Raw genomic sequence first — 12,633 nt, forward strand, 5'->3', positions numbered from 1 at the left:
CTGGGCCCTCTCTTTCACCACCGAATCAGATCTATTCACTACTATTTTTAGGGATATTTTTTTTAAAACAGAAAAATAGATTCAAAGGTACTCTTTTAATTAAAAAAAAATTACTCTTTAATCATATCCTTAGATTAACTGGACTATGGTAAATTAAAAACCTTTAATATGTTTTAATTATTACATTTAGTATCATCTCAATATAATAATCAATATATAAAAGTCGTTTCTGGTCAAGCGTAACGATCAAAGCAACAAATCATCTCCTCTTATTGTAATACTAGTTGCAGAAACTCCATAACTCAACATGCAAACATTCTTGAACTGAGAAGATATATAAAAGAGAGGTCATCATTCGTTTCATTGGTATTGGCTCGCAAGCTTTCCCTCCTTGACAATGTAGTTTTGAGCTGGAAATTCCTCTCCTTTGAAGTACTTATCGAGTGTGTCTTTCACTCCATCCGCATATCTCAGCTGCACAATTTAGATAATTTAACCATGTTAATTAATCTTCAAGTCCAACAAAATTTTCCAAGGAAAGAAGAAGCAAATTGAATGTGGCCGACGAAACTGCCAAGAAAACCTACTTGACTGTTAATGGTGGTGCCAGATACATGGGGAGTCATTGCGTGGTTTGGCATGTACCGCCATGGATGATCTCTGGGAGCTGGCTGGGGATTCCAAACGTCTCCACTGTAACCCGAATGATCAGAGCAAGATGGATGGATTCATTTATTTAGCAATAAAATAAAAAAAATTAAATCTTCTGATCTGATTCATTTTTTCAACGGATCGGATAGTTATCATATGAACCTGCAATGTGCCCACTAGAGCAAGCATCTACGACTGCTTGGGTGTCCATGATAGCAGCTCGAGCATTATTCACGATGAGAACTCCCTTCTTCAACTTCCCGATCCTCTCCTTATCAAACATTCCTCTGAAGGAAACAGAGAGAGCATTAATTTCTGGAGTCGTCGATCCAATGTCCGATCAGTCATCGGAAGGAACAAAAAAAACTAAAAAAAATAAAAATGAGACCTGGTTTTCTCGGTAAGAGGCGTGTTTATGACGACGACGTCACACTTTGGGAGAATTACATCAAGATCTTCCTCAAACTTAGCTCCTGTCTCTTTCTCCAGTTCAGGTGAAATCGTGAGGCGGTCATGGTAAAGCAGATTGCAGTTGAAAGGCTTCAGGCGCTGAAGCAAAAGCTTCCCGATGCGCCCCGCCCCGATAATGCCGACAGTCTTACCCTCAAGATCGTAAGCCCTGTGCGCGATGCCCGCGACGTTCCAGTCACCGTCGATCACCTGACGATAACCAGGCAAGAAGTTCCGGACGAGGATGAGAATTCGCATCAATTCATCCTCTGCCACCGAGACAGCATTGCTTCCGCTGATTTCTACTACAGTGATTCCTGCGTCGGCTGCCGCTTTCAGATCGACGTGGTCCGAGCCAACCCCAGCGGTCAGAAGAAGTTGCAGGTTTTTGGCTTTCTTTATCTTCTCCGCGGTCACGTAAACCGGATGGAAGGGAGTCGTGATCAAAACATGCATGTCGTGAATGTGTTTCTCTAACTCTGCCATGAGAAAATAAAGAAGCTAAATTAAATTAGCCCAATATCCGTTCCAATTCGATGACTAACAATCAGAGAAATTTAACATACGAACCGCAATTTGGGCCTTCTTTGTCATCAGTTACAATGTACTGGTGGCCTTTCGATTCTAGCCAGTCCCGAATGCCCAAGGCGGCTTCAGCGCACCCTACAAATTCAGGATTCAGGGAAGCGTACTGGTTGGCCTTGTAGAAAACGCCGACGATCTTCTTGCTATCTGGCGAATTAGCCTGCAGTGCACGTACGGTTACGACAAACATAATCAGATACATGCATGCCATGGTGTTATGGCGCCAAATTAAATAACCCGATCGAGTAGTGGGATTACATGGAGCGTCCTGGAGCCCGTTCCGTCGACTGTGGCTGCTGCAGCGCTGAGCGTCGCCATCTTCCTTAATTACCAGTGTAGCAATCGTGTACGAGGATAAGAGATATTGAGCGATGTGACGAAACGAAGCGGAGAGTCAATTTATAGAGAGGAAAAAAAGACAAAAAGAAAGATAGAAGAGTACTAGTTGAGGGCAATTGTGGTTTGGAGAGACTCAAGAGTCAAGGGGCGGCGAAGGAGGAAAGGTAAGTATTAATATATTATATATATACATAAATATAGTATTTATTAAATAAAATATAATTATTAATTTATTTTGGAAAGTTAATTTGGTTGGAAAATATTTAAATTATTAATTAAAATGAATTTTAATCAAAAAGTTATTTTGATCGGTATTTCTAATTTTTTACTAACTAAATTAAATTTGACTAATAATGTTTAATTTTTTATTTGTGGAATTTAGATTGGACTAATAATTTTTAATTTTTATAGGTGAAAATTAAATTTGATCCATAATTTCTTTTAGTTTTTACTAGTTTGAAATTCTGTCCATGACGCATCAGTCATAGTCGGTCTCAAGCCCAACCCAGATAAAAGAAGAGGGTTATGTTAGGTTGTCAAGCAGCGTTGAATTATAATTGATGTTCAATGAATGGATCAATTAAACTATTATGTGCGAATGCTAAGTTGTTATTCGGAAGAAATGCGTAAAATATATATATATTATATATATATACATAAATATAGTATTTATTAAATAAAATATAATTATTAATTTATTTTGGAAAGTTAATTTGGTTGGAAAATATTTAAAATTATTAATTAAAATGAATTTTAATCAAAAAGTTATTTTGACCGGTACTTCTAATTATTTACTAACTAAATTAAATTGGGCTAATAAAGTTTATTTTTTTATTTGTGGAATTTAGATTGGACTAATAATTTTTAATTTTTATATGTGAAAATTAAATTTGATCCATAATTTTTTTTAGATTTTACTAGTTTGAAATTTTGCCGTCGGTCTCAAGCCCAGATAAAAGAAGAGAGTTATGTTAGGTTGCTAAGCAACGTTAAATTATAATTGATATTCAATGAATAGATCAATTAAACTATTGTGGGCTAATGCTAAGTTGTTTTTTAGATGGAACACGTTACAGGATCCGACTTTAATGTATCAGCAAGGACCGCTGTTGGTGCAATCTTAGGTCAAGGTTGACCTGGTTGACCTGACTCGAGTTGACCTGACTCGAGTTGTGTTTTGATGTTTGACGATGTTTGACGAGAAGAGAGTTGTATTCTTGATGTTTGACAAGAATAGGTGTTTGGGAGATTGTAGGTGCAACCTTAGGTCAACGTTGACCTGGTTGATCGTGATTCGGGAAAAGTCCAAGCAGGGAGCTTGGCACGCGAAAAGTCCAAGTACGGAGACTTGGCACGGGGAAAAGTCCAAGCAGGTAGCTTGGCACGCGGAAAGTCCAAGCAGGGAGCTTGGCACGAGGGAAAGTCCTAACTGGGATGTTAGGCAGTGTGGAAAGTCCTGGTGAAGGCAGCGGAAAGTCCTAACTGGATGTTAGGCATGTGGAAAGTCCCGTGAGTGAAGCCAGGCGGGGGAAAGTCCTAACTGGACGTTAGGCGGTTGGAAAGTCCCGTGAGTGAAGCCAGGGAAAAGTCCTAACGGATGTTAGGCAAGGTGAAAATCCTGAGGGCAGGTGAAAGTCCAGTGAGTGAAGCCGTGCAAGGAAAAATCCAATGGATCGGGGATGATCGGACATCCGGTGTTGAGGAAAGTCCAAGTAGGTCAAAGGATTGACCGGACACTGGGGAGAATTCTAGCAGTCAAGGGAGTGACCAGATGCTAGGAATGAAGTACCAACAAGTCAAGATTGACCGGATGTTGGTTTGGACTGGTTTGGGCGAAAACCATGAACTAGATCGATCCGGTGATCGATCCATGATACTCGAAATTCTCGATCGGTCCGGTGACCGATCAAGAATACATCGATAGCCATCAGAACGTAGGGCGATCGGTCGGTGACCGATCGTGAGTCGTCGAAGCCCGAGAGCGGGCAGAGAGCCGATCGGTCCGGGGACCGATCATTAAAGCTCGATCGGTCCACGCATCGATCAGTACACGGCAATGAAGCGGTTCTTCACGATCGGTCCGGACCGATCAGATACTGATCGGTCCACGCATCGATCAGGTTCTAGCCGCCAGCGGCCAGTTTCTTCATTTCTTCGCGGTATAAGGAGACGAGGCATCTTCTGAGCTACTTCTTTTTTTCCTCTTCTCTTCTGCGTTTGAGCTTCGACTGAGCTTTGTTGAGCTCACTTCCGAAGCCCTGCGTGAGCTTCTTCTACCGAGGTGCTTGTTGGCATTCGTCCGTGAAGTTGTTGCTTCCAGGACTTTAGTCGACAAGAAGGCAAGCTTGTATTGTTACATTCATTGTATTTACTTCTTGTATTCCTTGTATTCTATCTTGCTGTTGCGAGTTATTGTGGCGAGGTTTCTCCACCCACAAGGAGTATCTATTAGCCGGTTTTCCGGGGGCTCATCCACCGACGGATTGACTGGACTCGTCCACCTTACGGACACGCCGAGGAGTAGGAGCCCTAATCTCCGAACCTCGTTACATCCTTGTGTTAAGGTTTGGTTTTCTTCTCTTTCGTTTCTTTGTATTTTCCGCTGTGCTAACTCGATTTGTAGAAAGAAAGTGAATTTGGGGTCGGCTATTCACACCCCCCCTCTCTAGCCGAGTACGAAAGATCCCAACAACCGCTACATCTCTAGAGTAATTATGAAAGATTGATGTATGATTTTACAGATAAAAATGTAAGAAGATTAATTTTTTATAATTAATTGTAATGGCTCACGTGGCACTAGGTGTAACATAACGATTGTCAAATGGCGTCATAAAAGATAGTGAGACCTGCCCCCATGACATGAAAGAAGGTCGGGACCCTTTCTTGCTTACATTGAATGAGACCAATCCCCAACCTCGGTCCTAACATTCAGGAGGCCCTGGGCAAAACGATAAAATAGACCCTAATTTTTTTTAATAAAGTAAAATTTATTTACAATGACTTCTTCTAACTTTCCTAAAAGCAAAATCATTTATAATATTATTAATTTTAAGATTTTCAAAAATCTCTTTTTCAATAGATAAAATTGCTAATCCATTCAATCTCTCGTGCGACATAGTTGATCTCATGTATGTTTTCAGTAATTTTAATTTTGAGAAACTTCTTTCAGCTGATCCTACGGTAACAGACATAGTCAACAATATTCTATAAGCAATTGCAACATTTGGATAACAATCTATATTTTTTACAAAATTAAGAATATCAACTGCTGACATTATCTCATTTGGTAAAGTTAGTTGTAGTATTTTTAATTCTGCAAACAAATCATCTAACTCAACATCTAATATGAATTATCATGCGTAAAAGTGGATGTCAGATTAACACAACATTTTCTCAACTCATCATTATCTAATGATTTTAATGTTTTCGAATCAAACAAAAAACCAAATATATTTTCAAATGTTTTCATTTCATCAAATCTACTTTTCAAAGAAGAAATTGTCATGTCTACAATAATCACAAAATAATCAATTCTAAAAGATTCTTCAGGTGATAGTGAAATTTCATCATCTTCTTTCTCATCAAATTATTTTTTTCTAAAAATACGACGTTTCATTGAAAATACTGGCTCTATATTCATATCAGATGCAAGACTTTTAGCAATATTCAAACTTGTTGCAAAACCATCATTCCTATATTTTTCAAAATATGATATTATACCATCTAATTGTTTCATAGCAGAATCAATGCACATAGATTTTGATTGTAACTTCTTACTTATCATGTTTATAGCAAATAAAATATCATACCAAATAACCATACCAAGTAAAGATTCAAAACTTTCAATTGAGTGAACTATACTTTCAGCTTCACTCTTAGACTTTGCATCATCACAAATGTCATATAACTCTAATAAAGCACTTCGCACTTCAAGAGCTTGAAACCTAATAGCTTGAACAATTTTAATACGACTTTCCCAATGTGTGTTTGAAAAAGATTTGACAGTTAATCCTTTCACATTATCAAGTAAAACTTTCCATCTTTTTGGAGAACTTGAAAACAATGTATATATGCGTTGAACTACTCCAAAAAAAGAAACGGCTTTAACACAAGAATGTGCCATATCACTAAGAGTCAAATTAAGACTATGACAAGCACATGACATGTATAACGCTCTTGGGTTTATTTCAAGCAACCTCTTTTGAACTCCTTGGTGTTTTCCTTTCATATTAGAACCATTATCGTAACCTTGACCTCTAATATTTTCAATACTAAGATCAAGTGATTTCAAAATATTTTTTAATTCATTAAAAAGTCCAAGACCAGACGTATCATTAACTTTTAGAAACTCTAAAAAATACTCTTCTATTTTCACATTGCTAGATGACATATTAACACATCGTACTATGAAAGTCATTTGTTCTTGATGACTAATATCCGGAGTACAATCAAGAATTATTAAAAAATATTTTGCCTCCTTAATTTTCTTAATGATAATACTTCTAACATTATCGGCTAAAAGAGAAATCAACTCATTCTAAATTTTATGATCAAGATAATGATGATGAATTTCATTATTTTGTATGCGTCTAATATGATCTTGCATCACAACGTCAAATTCAGCAATCATTTCAATCAACCCTAAAAAGTTTCCATTACTTTCTTGATTTAGTTTCTCATTAGATCCCCGAAAAGCCAAACAACGTTTAGAAAGACATTTTACAATTGCTAATATTCTTGTAAAAACTTATCTCCAACGCTCTCTTTCTTTAGAAATTTCTCGTTGTAGATCTTTATCAATTGCTTTATTTTTATCTGATCTCATTTTTAATTCCTTCCAAGAGTTCATATTAGTTATATGTTCAATAGAATTTTCATGTTCTTTAAGTCGTTCGCTGATATGTTTCCAATCTCTAAACTCATCATTCGCTAAAGAACTTCTATTGTTTTCAGATTTAAATAACTTGCAATAAAAGCAATAAACTTTATCTACATATTTACTATATACCAACCACTTTCGATCTCTTTTCCTCTCCATTACATAACTTTTTAAAATAATAAGTACTTGAAAAATGTCTAGAGTAGTGATCAAAAGGAAATGTGAGATTTATTTCTCTTATAGGCCCCTTTTCAACTAAAATATCAGATTGTTATCAAGATTATCCAAATTTCTTGAGTCATATATATCAAGTGGAGGAATAAATTATTTATCAATATAATTATTCCCATTATCTACTACATTAGTAACATTTTCATGCTCTCTTAAATTATCTTTATCTTCATTAACATCATGAATTTCATTAGATTCATCATTAACATCATGAATTTCATTAGACTCCTCGCTAACATCATGTATTTCTTTAGACTCATTTATATTATCCCTATTTAAAATTTCTATATTTTCATTAGAACTTGTACCACTACAACAAAAACCCTCATAGACATCGGTTTTCCACCGGTGTCTATTACATTTTCGACCGATGTCTATGAAGCCAATGTAAAAGGTCGGCCATTTTAGACATCGGGTTAAAACCGGTGTAGTATCACTTAACGACACCGGTGTTCGAATCGGTTATTAACCGGTGTAGTATCACTTAACGACACCGTTTCATCAATGGTGTAAAATCGATGTAATATTATATAGTGATAGATCTATCATTCCTGGGGACTTAATATAATCCAAACCAAAAATTTTAATCTAACTACATAAACAACAATTTTAATCTTTCAAATTCAATTCATTAGTAGTTTTGATATGAAAAGGTGAAGAAGTGTTTTCTTGTCATAAAAAAATTCCTTTAAGCTTATATGAGTACTCAAATAGGTCAAAACTGCAGCATCTAAATTCTGTAGTAATGGTAATGGTGGAGGCATACAAAAGAAACTTAGCAACTGCAAAAAAAAATGACAGCAGGAATGGATGCCTCGCCACATTTAAGATATCAATAACCTTACTCTCCTTCATTGACTCGGTTACATTTTGCAATAGGGCCTGCACAAGGATAGACATAGAAGTAAATGCCAGAGGAAAGTATGCAACTGAACAATCACATTTTGGATATTGGCAAACAAATTCGACTAGACTGACCATTCGAAAGTTGTCGAACGATATGTGACCTTCTCCATTTGGTGCTAGCAGCTTAAACTGTGATCTTAGACAAAACAGCTGATTCTCTGTTAGGGCTTTGGATAGCGCCTGAAAAGTGCGATGCAATAAAAAAATATTAAACAAGTAAGATAAGAGTATACAACCATTGTATAAGTTCTGCATGTTGCTGTAAGACAGACTTCGAGGTTTTGATGAATTGAATATGATGGGTGCAAAATTGTTTGCCCGGGAACCGCTGTTTGTATGTTTGTTGTACTACTGCCTTAAGATATGATAAGAATAGGTTCAGCAAATCAGCAATCAAATTTTAAATGATTTTTATTTTTTATTTTTTAAATTATTAGGTTGGAGAAAGCCTCAAGTAGTAAAGACCAACACAGCTTAATCATGATAATGATTTATCAAGAATACCAAGTCTACAAGATTTGAAATTTAAGCACACATTTACCGGGTTTGTAGAGTAGTAGCTCTAAGATATCCATATTGGGTTTGCCTTCTAAGTCATCTATTGCTATATCAATTTTTGAACCTTTAATTGTTAGTTTAAAGGCACCATACATTGTAGATCCCTTAACGTTCAGACACATAGATATAACACTTGCCTGCATTATTCATTGAGTTGAAATTTTGCCTTCTAATATTGTTAAATACTTCTATCTTGTTTTCATGTTAAACCTGGTATTTAATCCTTCCCCATTCTACATTAGCATTGCTTAAGTTTGTTGTGGAAATTCCATCTCATGCACTAACCCATATCAACTGAGGATAATTGGGTTATCAATGTATGGATAATTGAGAGCAATTATCATGTCGAAATGGTTTCTTAGTAACAGTGGATGCTATAAGTTGTCACAAAACAATTTGACATATGATTCAAGAATGATGTGAACAAATAAGTAACTACTGTATAAAATTCTACAAATCCAAAGCCAACTAAAGAATAATTGAAAAGACCTGCTAGAAAAATCTGAAACAATTTCAATTGGCATCTTGAGGTGATCAAACTCAAAAATGTCTTCCAAGTAGCCAAGTTAAATATGAGTGACACGCGATGTTGACAATTATTAGTTTGTAACCCTTCCCACTTTTCTCTTTCCAATCTAATATTACTTATATCCTACTCTAGATTATTATTACTTCTCATCATTTGCTGCTGTACTTTGATAGATTTATGTTAATGCAACAATTCTTACATGATGCTTTCATAAAAAATAAAAGCTGAAAAAAGAGGGCTCTATTCCATTACAACAAAAATCTGTAAAATACCTAAAATATAATGTAGAAAATGATAGGTTGAATGACACATTAAAAAACTTCAGTGGCAAAGGAAACTCACAACAAATGGTACCAGAGGAAACAACAAAAGGAACCCATAACAAAATAGGATAACATTTTCATGTTTAACATCACCAAAAAAGCAATCAACTAGACCATGCCACTAAACAATGCTCACCTGGTTTAACAAAATCGGAAAGGCCAAAATCAATCAACTTCATCTGAGCATTTTCAGCTCTGGTGGTGAAAAGAAAATTTTGTTGTTAAATACAAGGAAGAAATATTAACAGCGCTGAAATATATATGTTGAAAAAGAAATGAATAGCAGAATACCCTAGTTGCTCCTGTAAAATAAGAGATCTAAAGTAATATCATGTCTGCATAAATTGAATCAAAGTTCTCTATGATACAAACCTCTGGCTTTAAATCACGATGCACAACACCTTGAAGATGACAAAAGGCGATTACACTCGGTATTTGAATAACTATAGCTTTTGCATCCTCCTCTGAGTACCTTCCACCTCTTGAGAACACAAGGAGAAAAAAGCAATCAAAAGTTATTAATTTTCAAATTCAAATAATCAAATAGATATAAATTATGGCCAATAAAATCACTTTTTTACCTGGATAAAATTCTTTCTAATAATTCTCCACCTTCACAAAATCTGGAAAAGAGAAAAACATATTGTTGAGTTCCAAATTAACAGAACTACTACATAATTTTTTTTAAAAAAAATTGCTGCCCCTCATCTTAGAAGTGTTCATTTTAAAATTTGTATGGAAAAGTATTATCATATTTCCTTAGTGCAGGATACAAAGTGGAAAGCAAAGAGGCATATTAGTAGGATACTACATGCAAAAAGTTTTGGATATATCAACTCTATCTTGTGACATGGAACAAATATCAGATGTAGAAATGCTGTTACTCATTGTTAAGCTAACTAGAGTTAATTAAGACATACTCCATGACTACGTAGACGTTAAGTGCATCCTCACATGCATCATAAAATTTGACAAGATTATTATGGTTGGACAAGGCTTTGAGGATTTTGACCTCTCTACGAACGTCTTCAATTGATATTGGTGTTGTCATTTGTAAAAACAAGAAAGAACCTGTGAAGTTTCAAAACACCCATTACAATGTTAAAATGCACTAACAATATGAGGCATGCATGATAGCAAGGATACACTTTCCAGCATCTGAAGGAAGAAGTCTCATTTCAGTGACTTTTGACAATTCCAAATCATCATTACTTTCTGAATCTGAGCTTTCAGACTCTTCATCTTCATCGCCTATCTCAATCTGATGAAGAATCTAGCAAACAGTACATAAGCAATAAAGCAAAAAACAGCACAGGAGCCATCAGCCAATCTGACTATCCTCAATGGTGTAACTCAAATTTGCCCCTTAAATAATTCAAATCCTTCAGGACATTATTACTATAAAGAACCATTCTCAGCTAGTAATCACCAACTCAAATAGGCAACCTCAAGCACCAACATGTAGCTATCCAAGAAACAGCTTACCGGTAGCCCCTTAATTCATGCTTAGAAAATTCAAGTCAGAGGCAACAAAAGTTCAAGTTTACCAATCAGTGAGGGAAAATAGCGCATTATCGAGCACCACAATGAATTCTCCAAAAAAACACAGAAAGCTTTCTAATGTTCAAGATAGGACAAAACTAATTGTCAGAAAACAAACAACAAATAGAAGCATCAATCATCAGCTAAATGGAACTTGTATCCAGCAACATAAGTTTATGCTCACCCAAAATTCTTCGTCAAGAAGAGCCTCGCGGGCAGTAAAACGGCCGAAGACCTTCCTGTGCACGCATTCTAGTTTGTCCTCCAATTGACTGGTTGGCTTGAAGCGTCGAATTGATCGACTGGACGAGGGTTGGTCATAAGAAGACACCTCAATCTGATGAAATTTAGGAATGGAACTAAGATCGCTAGAAATGCCTGCCTTATTCATGGCACTAGAAGACATTGCACGCTCAGCCTTCCTACAATTTCCAACTACGAGTATCACCAAAAGGGCGAAAAGTTCATCGGCAAAAAAAGAACAATTTATAATGAGGAAAAAGAGGAGAACCCGCATCACTTTGCTTGTTTTAGGAAAGAAATCAGACGACAGAACCAGAAGCAACTTTCCTACGTTTCTATGATGCAAGAAAGGGGATCTGGATCGCGTGCTTGTTTGCATAGAGGAATAAGACGGGAACAAAAAAAAATGACTTACATGGCACGGAAGGCGTGTCTTTCAGGCGGTTCTCGCTGCTGCGTAATGCGGAGGAGCAGACATCCCCCTCATTGGAGACCGGAAGAGGGAGTAGCGACCACCGCCATCAGGAAGAGGGAGTTTCAAGATGCGAGCTGTGCCAAGAGGGAGAGGTAAAGGATTCTTTGCTTTTAATTTGGATGATTGTAGAAAAGGAAGAACCGTGGTGGTTGTTTCGGTGGTGCTAAACCTGAGTATAGATGCAAGGAAAGGGGTAGGTCTCCGGGTCCCTCGACACAGCATGGAGGGACAACAACAAGAAATCCACCGCATACCCTTTCCCTTTGTCGGCGTCGCTCAGCCAAATCACCCTCCTGCAGGATCCACTCACATCTGAGAGAAGACAAGAAGCAAGAAACTGAGTGAGCGTGGCACTGATACCTTGAGGTGACGTAGAGAGTTCCAGGCGACTCCATGGGCCGGGAACCGAGGGCGACGGCGACGCCAGGCTCAACATGCATCAGCTCCTCGTCGTCATCAGATTCCAGTAGGGGCCGTTCATCGTCGTCGACGACGCGACCATCGAAGTGCAGCAGCCCTAAACCCATAGCGGGAGTATCTTTAGGGTTCCTAGGACACAACACCCCTTTTTAATCCAGCACGGAGAGCTCAAAGGCCTTCTTCAGAAGGCCTCTCCGGTGCTCGAAAAAGGTCACCTGCCGGCTGGCCAGGTTCTCTATCCTCCTCATCTGCGTCTTCCCCCTCACCATGTCGACCGATTAGTCGATAACACGCCCGGAGGCAGCGCCGAATCCTACCGCAAGCAGTAAAATCAGCGAGCAAGGAGCTCCAATCAGTCCTGGCCACACGAGGATCGACAAGGAGGGATCAAATCGGAAAAAGGAGATGAGGAATCGAGGTTACCAGATATGGGATCGAGAAAGAGTCGAGGAGGGCGACTTCTAGTGACTCGGCGATGACTCCAAGCCACACAAGCAGCCTC

The 12,633-nt window shown here is 37.5% G+C and overlaps 2 protein-coding genes and 1 long non-coding RNA gene across 4 annotated transcripts; all 3 read right to left on the reverse strand.

The window, feature by feature from the left end:
• Positions 1 to 248: 248 nt before the first annotated feature.
• Positions 249 to 2,061, reverse strand: LOC122039911 (formate dehydrogenase 1, mitochondrial-like). Of its 2 annotated transcripts, none has more exons than XM_042599326.1 (6): positions 1,945 to 2,061; positions 1,672 to 1,846; positions 1,040 to 1,580; positions 819 to 938; positions 588 to 705; positions 249 to 474 (listed from the first exon to the last, which is right to left on the reverse strand). In XM_042599326.1, the coding sequence occupies exons 1-6, from the start codon at positions 2,002 to 2,004 to the stop codon at positions 361 to 363; spliced, it is 1,128 nt and encodes a 375-aa protein (XP_042455260.1). In that variant the 5' UTR covers positions 2,005 to 2,061; the 3' UTR covers positions 249 to 360. The 2 variants fall into 2 exon arrangements, with proteins under 2 accessions (XP_042455260.1, XP_042455259.1); XM_042599325.1 differs by having other exon boundaries at positions 588 to 693; positions 814 to 938.
• A 5,879-nt stretch (positions 2,062 to 7,940) lies between these two features.
• On the reverse strand, positions 7,941 to 10,332 carry LOC122041991. The gene is made up of 5 exons (XR_006129129.1): positions 10,033 to 10,332; positions 9,824 to 9,932; positions 9,588 to 9,646; positions 8,114 to 8,221; positions 7,941 to 8,017 (listed from the first exon to the last, which is right to left on the reverse strand). It is a non-coding gene; the product is annotated as an uncharacterized LOC122041991 (long non-coding RNA).
• Positions 10,333 to 10,353: 21 nt separating this feature from the next.
• Positions 10,354 to 12,238, reverse strand: LOC122043921 (chloride conductance regulatory protein ICln-like). The gene is made up of 3 exons (XM_042604484.1): positions 12,072 to 12,238; positions 11,881 to 12,004; positions 10,354 to 10,712 (listed from the first exon to the last, which is right to left on the reverse strand). Exons 1-3 carry the CDS (start codon positions 12,236 to 12,238, stop codon positions 10,563 to 10,565), a joined length of 441 nt encoding a protein of 146 aa, XP_042460418.1. The 3' UTR covers positions 10,354 to 10,562.
• Between the last annotated feature and the right edge of the window lie 395 nt (positions 12,239 to 12,633).

Source organism: Zingiber officinale, chromosome 2A, assembly GCF_018446385.1.
Source record: "Zingiber officinale cultivar Zhangliang chromosome 2A, Zo_v1.1, whole genome shotgun sequence".
Classification (NCBI taxonomy): Eukaryota; Viridiplantae; Streptophyta; class Magnoliopsida; order Zingiberales; family Zingiberaceae; genus Zingiber; species Zingiber officinale.